We start from the raw sequence: 10,136 nt of genomic DNA, 5'->3' as shown, positions 1-10,136 counted from the left end.
CTTTGGATTGGGTGGGATTGAAACTGAGGATGAAGAATTTAAAATTTCTTTGGATTAGGCTGAAACTGTGCCTTGTACCCACAAGATTAACATGGGAAACAAAAATAACCAAAGTTTCTGAGTTTGCCTTGCAGAGCAACAGGAGGAACACTGATAGGAAAGGAACTTGCTGAGAGCCCCCAGCCTGACTAAGCATCTTGTAGGATCGTTGAGAAGCTAACATGCTTGATTGTAAACTTTAGATGTCAAAGACTAAAAATCCACTGCATGAACACACAGAACACAGTCACCCCTGTGTGGAGGACACTTGGAACTTCAGCCCCCAAGGCCACATGCTCCCTCGCCCCTACCTAAAATCCCAAGTGAAAATCCTTGCTTATAGCTTTTCAGGGAGTTCGGGATTACAGCGTTAGCTGAACATTATCTTTGCTCAGCACTTTGCAATAGAATTCCTCCTTTTTCCACTACACCCGGGGTCAGAGACTGGCTTCCTGCACGATAGGTGAGTGAACTCACTTCAGGTTCAGTAACGGGAGGACCTCATCTCTTCTGAGAATGCAGACGAGAAAGGTTGCTTGTATTTAAACATAAAGAGATATGTCTTTTTAAATCAAGAGTCTGTCTAACACAGTCTGGAAAGTGGATACACATGCAGGGTCTGAGCCAGACTATCTGCCAGGATACCTCACTGTGCAATTCACTATCCATAGAAACCTGGGCTTCTGTTCAACCTCTCTGTGCCTTATTTCTGTCTTCTGTGATATGGCAACAACAAAGGGACCTGCATCAATGAGTTGTTAAAGATGCAAATGGACAAATATATTTCCCTGTTCAATAAAAGTCCAGAGTTTTTAATATTATTCTACCTATTGAAACACCATGCACATGAAGACAATAAGCTTCCAGTGATAAGAAACATAACCATATATTTATCGAAAGGACATGAAAAGACTAATTGGAAAAGAAATATTCACCTCTACATTCATTGCAGTATTATTCACAATAGCCAAGACTTGGAAGCAACCTAAGTGCTCATCAACAGATGAATGCATAAGGAAGATGTGGTAAATATAGACAATGGAATACTACTTAGCCATAAAAGAGAGAAAATTGTGCCATTTGCAACAACATGGATGGATCTTGAGGGTATAATGGTAGGTCAAATAAGTCAGATGGAGAAAGACAATTACCATCTGACTTCACTCATATATGGGAGATAAACAGACAAACACATAGACATAGAGACCTGATTGGTGGATACCAGAAGGGAAGGGGTTGGGGGCAGAGTGAAAGGAGTGAAGGGACACATATGCATGATGGCAGATGGCAACTAGACTTTTGATGGTGAGTACAATGCAGTCTATACAGAAGTTTGAACACCTATCACCTGTACAACTAAATTTATAAAATGTTATAAAATAATGAAACCTCAATAAAATAAAAGAAATTGAACCATAGCATTCAAGGAACAGCTTGTTCTCATGGTTTCTTCTAGGCATTTGAGCCAGATGTTCCTTCCATGAATCTGGAGGTGATGTGCTAAAGGGCAGGGTGACAAAGAAATGTCATGATTCCGGAGCTCCAACAATTTATTTCTACCTCCTATTAATACAAAATTTAGACTACTGCCATGCAAAATGGCTCCTATTTGTATCACTTCTTTGTCTCATTGTGAGCATGTTAACACCACAAGGTAAATCAGCTTCCCACTGACCTTAAAACAACAGGGAAAATCGGGGACTGGCTGCAAGGGGGCAGGGGAGGTAACAAAGAGGACCTCTGTCAAGGTACAGCCTTTAGGGGAAGGCAATAGAGTCCTGTTCTCCACCTCCTGCTGCGACACCTCGTCAGTGTCTCTCTAGACTGAGAATTCGGCCTATTTTCCTGTTTATACAGAATAATTACTACAGAAATTGACAGGTGGAACAGCCCTTTTAGAACATTAAATAGAAAATGTAAGTTTTGCAATTGTGTTTGAATTAGGCCTTAAAGACAATTCAACATCCAAGAGAAGAAAGAGGGTTATTTTAGGGGTTATTTCTGGGTGACTGTGGCTGGGAGCATGTGAGAAAGTTGGATTTTAACTTAATTCTCATCGGTACTGGAAAGGCACCTCCATGCATTTCATATGAGCCAGTGATTGCAGGGCCACAATGTTTTCTGAAGGTTAAAAGGAAGTACAGTAATAGAACTATAAGCGTGTTTATTTTCTCATAAATATTTCTTGTTCATGAAGGTGACAGCTAGCTTGATTAAGAAATCAAAAGCTGATTGACTTGAAATGCCAAAGGCCCTGAGCAATGGGAGGTGGGCAGAGAGAGGTATATATTCAGGATCTCACCATTCACCTCACACAGGCTTCCAGGCTCCCTGCCCACCTCTGCTTCCTCCAGGAACACAGGTAAGTGCTTCCAGCTGCTCCAGCTTAACAACATGAATCATTTTTGAAAATAATAACAATGGTGCATTTTACTTCATGTACCTATTCACTCTCTATGATTGTAATGTACTTGTTCTGAGGGGACAAATTTGAAACACCCTCTTCATCTGATTTATCATTTATCTGATGTATTTCCTTCTGAGGAAGCAAATGCCCCTTTAGTAGTACGTGTGGAGGAGGGGAGGGTGTCTGGCACCCGCAGAGCCTTGAAGGCAAAGTCAGAGAGGTGCCTTATGGGAGTTGGCTGGATGTTATCTACACAGATCATGGTCTTCCCATCTGTTATAAAACATTTTCTACCCACATCTAGGACAGCCAGTGAGGAAGGAAAGATGAGGATGTTCCATTAATTTTTCACATAAGTATTTTTTGAATGGTAATTCTGATAATCTTCTAATTAGAAAATTCATACAAGTATATTGAAAAAGAGTTGAAAAGTAAAAAGATGAAAAACTTCAGTTGCCAGAATCCCACAACCCAAATATAAGTCATTTCTTCTAAGAAAATTTCATTACACACCAACCTTGCCTTGAGTAAAGTCATTCTCAAATGAACCTGATGCTTTTCTAGGAGTTCCAGATCACACCGAGGCCACCATGAATTCACTCAGTGAAGCAAACACCCACTTTGCAGTTGATCTGTTCCATCAGTTCAAAAAATCAAACAAGGACAACATCTTCTACTCCCCTCTCAGCATCTCTTCAGCGTTAGCCATGACCTACTCAGGGGCCCAAGGGAACACTGCACTCCAGATTGGCAAGGTAGGTGTCAGCTCCCATTACATTGACCGGGTTAGACTAAATTCTCTGTTGGCCTGCGTGCAGATGCTCTCAGATCTGGCTGTCCCGGGGTAGCACAGGACCTAAGCAAGATTCCCACGTCCGGGTGAGCACAGGGCTGTGGGGGCATCCCCCACCCCCAGTGCTCCGCCCCATCTGCCTCCCTGAGCCTAGACTTCCTTTGGGAGCTGGGACGAACGCCTACACTGCCCGACAACTAGAGGCGAGGCTTAAATGCAAGAGCGCTGGGAGAAGTGATGCACTGACTTAGCTCCATGGGAAACAACTTCACATGACTCCTCAGCCGTCCATCAGTCATCAATCAGGATTCTTTGAAGTGGCTGGTGATCCATCAGATTTGCTGTAGATTTTCAAGGGGGAAATGCTCACACTGAAGCTTTCTTTATTCTCCTTCCTTTGCTTCTATATTGTTTTTTTTTATTATTATTATGGGTTGGCTTGGGGGTTTTGTTTCATCTATTAGTTTGGGTTTATTTCTGTTTTTCTTTCTTCCTTTAATTTCCTCTAATGGAGACAGATCTTTTGAGTAAAGTTTTCTTGTCCCTCTTCCTGTCCCTTCCAGGTCCTTCACTTTAATGACGTCACAGACAGCACAAGGGGAAGAGCCTCAACAGCTCACGTGAGTCACGGAGCGCTGGGGCCTAGAAAGAGAGTCACATATCCCACAGGGTCACAGTTTAAACTGGGAATTTCAGGGAAAACTCCATTTTTAGGGGAAATTTGGGGCAACATACACTGGACAGGCAGAGCTCCTTCTCATTTCATATTACATACTTATTTATTTCACATTTTTGTTTCCTAAGAGGAGATGAGCATAGTGATTAAGAGCACGGCTTCTGGAACTGGGAGACTAGCTTCAAATTCCTCCTCTGCTGTTCCTGAACAGGGACCGTGGGCAGGCATAACTGCTCTGAGACCCAGTGACCTCATGCCAGTAAACTGGCAGTAATGGAAAATCTGCCTCAATACACGCAAACACATGCAAAATATCACTACAGTGTCTGGATTACTGGATACCCTGATACATATTATGGATTATTATTATGGAATAACAGTAATTACAGTAATCACCATAAACTTGATAAACTAATGTAATTTTAATTAACTCAAAGATGGGATTAACAGGAATAAGCGTACATCCAAGAATATTTTCCAAAATAATTGCATTAACTATATGGTTTATAGCCTTAATAGCATAAAAGTATTAGCTAGCAAGTGGAAGGTGCTGGATTCACACTGGCCTAGGTTCAAAAATTGGCTCTGCTACCTTGTGTCTCTTTGGAGAGGTTGTTTCATTCTCTGAGCTTTCTTGTTTTCATCTGAATCGGACTAAAGACGTAGACATACAGATGCAAAGCCTTAGCAGTGTACCAGGCACACACTGTTCCTACACTTGGAGTATGACCATCATGAGTGAAGAGACATGGATCACATTAACAGTCTCACAAGAGAATACCACCTAGGAGTGTACAGGGCTTCATGTCATAACATCATTGAAATACACAAATTCAACATTCTCATACAACTGATGGCAGGTAAAATGAAGATGTTTCTAGCCCTTAAGGACCTTAAGCTTAGCTGGGAAGTTTAACCTAAACATAGGTACCAATTAGAGGACTTTCCAATGGTGGAATGGTGCTGCATCTGTACCCCAAAAGAGAAAAGACTGGATTATCTAGAGCAGAGACAAAGACATGCCTGGAAGACATTGAATGTAAAACTTTTGAAGAATAATTCAGGTAGACTACACCAACATCAGAGAATAACAACAAATGTCATTCATGCAGTTACCAAACTTTAGGGATGGCTCTCACAGAGTTACCTGGGTTTAGTATTTACATTGACAGAGAATGCAATGAGTTCACTTTTTGATGATTGAAGGTTGAAAAGTCAAGAAACGTACATCACCAGTTTCAAAAGCTTCTGACTGAATTAAAGAAACCCACTAATGACTATGAGCTGAACATCGCCAACAGGCTCTATGGAGAAAAGAAGTTTCAATTTCGTCAGGTAAGTTTCACTGGCCTGCCACACCTTTAATCTGCATCCTAGGTCCTCTGTCTCCCAATCACCAAATGGAGGAGAGTGAGCAAATGAGCCTGGCTGACCCACATAGGGAGAATGTACCCAGGGTGCAAGGCTCCCTTGCCACAGCTATACCCAATGCAGTGTCCTAGAGGTTGACAATCCACCAAGAAAGTGTGGGTTTAGGGGTTACTTTATTGTCAAAGGGCAGATTCAGTAGCAGACTAAGTCATCAGGTGCCCCTAATGATCTGACACCATTCAGTCATATAGTGTAAATTTTTGTGGGCAGTGACCCAGGAAGTGTATGGTGAATGGGATACTGATGGTATGGGCAGGCTTGATGAGTCCCTGGGGAAAGCTGGGGAAGTACCAGGGAATACTGAATGCCCAGCATGGAAGTTATAAGCAAAGATGAGAACCTGATTCATGGGTATTACTGGAGAGGATTATGAGCACACCACCTCCTTTGGAGCAACGAGCTTTGCAGTTTGCAACCCACAGCTTCTTCTCCTCCAGGCTTTGTCAGGTGGTATTGCCCTTCAGAGACCTCATTTCTGTGCCATCCTGTACTTCCCTTTCACATTACCCCCATGGGAGCTGTATAAAAATACGCAGCAGCAAGAAAATGTAGATTTCTTTAGAGTCTGCATTCCTGTACTATATTTTGTTAAGATTGAAAACAACTCACTTGGGAATACATAGTTAATAATAAATTACTCTTAATTCCTCTTTTCTTCCTTGCCATGTCAAAGGAATACATGGATAATGTTAAGAAATTCTACCTAGCCAGTGTGGAATCTGCTGATTTTATAAAGGCTCCAGAAGAAAGTCTCAAGAAGATTAATTCCTGGGTGGAAAGCCAAACGAATGGTAGAGTATGGGAGATAACCCATAATGAAACACATTGAGTTCCTGCTGTGCATGAACCCTGTGCTTGACACTGCATGGGATGCAGGGAGAGGGAAATGAAATGAGTTTGCAGAAAACAGAGAAGGGCCCTGCAGGTGGCGGGGCAGTCCAAGCAACGTGGAGAGAAATAAGGGAAACCCGAGATGTGGCCCGGGACCAGCTACCTGGAAACACAGCTGGAGATCTGTGTTTGCTCATGGCCACAATGACAGAATCTTTGTGGACTCCAACTCTCTGCTCCGATGCCATCGTGGGTTCACATCCTTTACTTGAAGTCAGAGCCTTAATTTCTGTATGTGGTTCCCTAAGAGAACCATTAGAAAGGCTTCCCATGTCCTTTGTTAATCGGCAAACAAGCAGCTCTCCTGTAAACTACCCTCCTGGCCACCTGCAGCTGCAGCTGCCTGCCCACTTCTCCATCCCCACATCCTGAGGGGTGATCCCAGCTGTCGTCCCCATCCAGGACAGAGAGCTTGACAAAGTCTCCATCTTATGAACCCCTATCCTACCTCCCACTCCTTTCATAGACCAAAGCTACAGCAATTCTAAGTGGAGAGTGAAGAGGAAGAGCCGCAAGGGAGTGCTGTCTGGCAGCATTGGACAAGTCTTTCAGATTAAATAGAGTTCATGCCATTTGTCCTAAAGAACACTCAAGCCCTCCTTTGTCTGAGTAGTGAGCCCAAAGTTGAAAAAACAGAAAAGAAGGAGGGGAGAAAGGAGTCAGGCCTGGAGGTATGGAAGAATAAAGGAGGGAAGGAGGGAGGGAGGGAATGGATTTGCTGAAACGATAACTGAAATCCATTTATAAATATTCATTGTGAGATGACCTAAGTCTCCCACCCACCCTCCGACTCACTTTGAGAGACAGAGACTCTGAACACCATCCCAGTGACAAGAAGGGAAGTGTCCATCAAGGGTAACTCCATCAGGCTGCTGCCATGAGGAAAGCTGCACCTCACCTCGTGAACTATTGGTCACGGAGGCCCTAAAGTGGTGACTTGTGTGAATAATTAATGGTCCACTGTAACTTTCAAAGCATCTTCCAGACAAACCACTTGTACCTTCATGACAGACATTTGTTTTTCTTTGTGTTGCAGGAAAAATCAAGGATCTGTTTCCTCCTGGCTCTCTTAGCTCCGCCATTCTGGTTCTGGTGAACGCAGTCTATTTCAAAGGGCATTGGCAGTGGAAATTTGACAAAAAAAATACTGTGGAGGAAAAATTTTGGCTGAACAAGGTATTGTCTATAATTTATTTATGACAGTAATATAGTTATGTATGGAATGTTAAGTTTAAACTCATATCTGATAAAATGTACAAGTGCGAATAGAAAATAGAATTTGTCTATTTTCTTCTTGTTTCATTTTCTTGACTTTAGTTGGGAATAGTTGAAGAGACTCTTCCTCTAGTTCACATTTTCCCAGATAATCTTGTAGAAAGAGGATGTGTTGGTATCTTAATAGTATCATCTTTCTTTGACCTATGCCTCACTTGGCATTTCTTTTCCATATTAATTACTGCAGGATACCAGCAAATCTGTGCAGATGATGAAACAAACTAGTTCCTTTAAATTCACTGAACTGGAGGACGTGCAAGCCAAGATCCTGGAAATACCGTACACAGGCAAAGATCTAAGCATGGTGTTGCTACTGCCAAACGAAGTAGATGGTCTAAAGAAGGTAAAATCTTGTACCTCCAATTCTTCCTTCTTTTGCCCAATTTCCTAGTAGTGCAATGCTTGTATGAACTATTCGTGGAAGCAGTGCTGACAGGTGGTGGCTTGCAAAGCTCAAGTACAGAGTACACCATTTCTTCCCTGCCTACAGCCTAAAAGAGAATTATTAAGGAGAACCTGGCCACATGTCATGTTCCAAAAAATGAATATCCTGAGTATCGCAGTGTGATATGGAAGAATATATAGAAAATCAACCTCACAGGTCCCATGAGTATTCTGATGAAACTATGAAGTGTCAGTTCAGAAAAAAATACACCTAAACACACACATTATATTTTGCAAGCACAAGAAGCTCCGAAATATTCCAGTGTATTCATTTGAGGATAAGGAAATTCACACTGATATATGGTGACACAGGGAAATATTTGCAAGTTCACTCAATAAACAACATGAGAAAATGAAAATACCAAAGGGGACAGTGGTCAAATAGATTTATCTTGTTGCCTACTTTTCAATTTGGCAGTATTCTGTCCCTAGGAATTCAAAAGTCATTCAGACCCTCATTGCTGGGAGTCAGAAAACAAAACAAAAAAGAATCATAAAAAATACGTAAAAATACCAGTAACAATATCTGGCATAATAAGGACATTCCACAAATGGCCATCTGCAATTACTGTAACAGTCAATGACGATACTGAAGTTGCAGTGAACTTGCGCCACTCAAAATGCATATTGTGGTAACCCTGGAAATTGGAGATAGAGCCTAGGGGAAAGTAATATGACAGTATATGTGAAGGGCCATTACAATATTCATACACCAGCTCAAAATCCTCGTTATCTATGACATCAGGAACCCCAGTCAGGGATTTTATCCTAAGCTAACTAATTTAAATCAGGAAGAGTTTTTGGACAGAAATGGCTCAAAACAATGAAAAATTCAAACCAAGGAAGGATGCTGCATCTTTCATTGCTGATAATTGAGCTTACAGACTGGCACACACTCAATTCTCTAAAAATATTAATCAAGTAAATACATATACAATAAATATTAATTTGATACGAGTATTACATAACAATTTAAACTTGATTATAGAAATATATATCTATATGGGAAAAGTTTACAAATAAGTCAAGCAAGAAAAAGGAATAAAAATAGGGTGTACGCGGGACCAGCCCAGTGGCGTAGTGGTTGGGTGGGTTTGCTCTCTCCACTTTGGCGGCCTGGGGTTCCTGGGTTCGGATCCCAGCTGGGGACCTATGCACCACTTGTCAAGCCATGCTGTAGCAGGCGTCCCACATATAAAGTACATGAAGATAGGCACAGATGTTAGCCCAGGGCCAATCTTCCTCAGCGAAAAGAGGAGGATTGGCAACAGATGTTTGCTCAGAGCTAATCTTCCACACCAAGAAAAAAAAATAGGGTGTATGCTATAAGTGCAGTATATAAAAAATTATGTACACATAGACATTAATTACAGAAGTCTATTTGATTATGGAAAATGCCATAGGGAGGGGGGATAAGAAATGGGATAGGTAATTTTATGACAAAATAATTTTATTTAATTATTCTATTGTGGCACATATATGTATATGCATATATATACATGTATACATATATGTACTTATATATATATATATTTATGTGTCCATATATGCATAAAAATAACACAGTCATGAATATATAAGTACATTTATTTGACTTTATAATATATATCGATGTCTGTGTTATTTTTACCTCCTGAGATTAAATTGAATAAACTGAACCCTCCATATTTACATTTTCTATTAAAATAAAGGTTTTCTACATGATTCAATCTAACGTTAAAGTTGTGTTGGGTGTCCACTGAGAATAATGTCCATTGTTCTTTTTTCCATTTTTATAGCTTGAAGATAAACTCACCGCTGAGAAACTAATAGAGTGGACTAGCTCACAGAATATGAGAGAGACACTCGTGGATTTATATTTACCTCGGTTCAAAGTGGAAGAGAGCTATGACCTCAAGGACACAATGAAGTCCATGGGGATGCTGGATGCCTTCAGTCAGCAGGATGCCGACTTCTCGGGCATGACTGGGAGCCGGGGTCTCGTGGTGTCTAAAATCCTACACAAGTCCTTTGTGGAGGTGACCGAGGAGGGCACAGAGGCTGCAGCTGCTACTGGCATAAGTTTAGAATTGTCGTCACCACTAATTTACAGTTTCCATTGTGATCATCCTTTCCTGTTCTTCATCAAGCATAATAAGACCAACAGCATCCTCTTCTTGGGCAGAGTCTCTTCCCCTTAG

At 41.3% G+C, this 10,136-nt stretch overlaps 1 protein-coding gene across 3 annotated transcripts; it reads left to right on the top strand.

The window, feature by feature from the left end:
* The first annotated feature begins 3,021 nt into the window (after positions 1 to 3,021).
* On the top strand, positions 3,022 to 10,136 carry LOC131415179 (serpin B3-like). 3 transcript variants are annotated; one of them, XM_058556594.1, is made up of 7 exons: positions 3,022 to 3,201; positions 3,803 to 3,859; positions 5,122 to 5,250; positions 6,020 to 6,137; positions 7,274 to 7,413; positions 7,700 to 7,855; positions 9,735 to 10,136. In XM_058556594.1, exons 1-7 carry the CDS (start codon positions 3,037 to 3,039, stop codon positions 10,134 to 10,136), a joined length of 1,167 nt encoding a protein of 388 aa, XP_058412577.1. In that variant the 5' UTR covers positions 3,022 to 3,036. The 3 variants fall into 3 exon arrangements, with proteins under 3 accessions (XP_058412577.1, XP_058412576.1, XP_058412575.1); XM_058556593.1 differs by having other exon boundaries at positions 3,037 to 3,201; positions 7,763 to 7,855; XM_058556592.1 differs by lacking the exon at positions 3,803 to 3,859 and having other exon boundaries at positions 3,037 to 3,258.

This window comes from Diceros bicornis, chromosome 16 (assembly GCF_020826845.1).
Source record: "Diceros bicornis minor isolate mBicDic1 chromosome 16, mDicBic1.mat.cur, whole genome shotgun sequence".
Taxonomy (NCBI): Eukaryota; Metazoa; Chordata; class Mammalia; order Perissodactyla; family Rhinocerotidae; genus Diceros; species Diceros bicornis.
Note: the sequence above shows the minus strand (reverse complement) of the source record. Positions and strands in the feature narration are given on the sequence as shown.

Coding starts and splice junctions, on each gene's coding strand:
- LOC131415179 (XM_058556594.1), top strand. CDS start 3,037: ATGAATTCACTCAGTGAAGCAAACACCCACTTTGCAGTTGATCTGTTC. Junction 3,202..3,802: donor CTGCACTCCAGATTGGCAAG/GTAGGTGTCAGC, acceptor TGTCCCTTCCAG/GTCCTTCACTTTAATGACGT. Junction 5,251..6,019: donor AGAAGTTTCAATTTCGTCAG/GTAAGTTTCACT, acceptor GCCATGTCAAAG/GAATACATGGATAATGTTAA.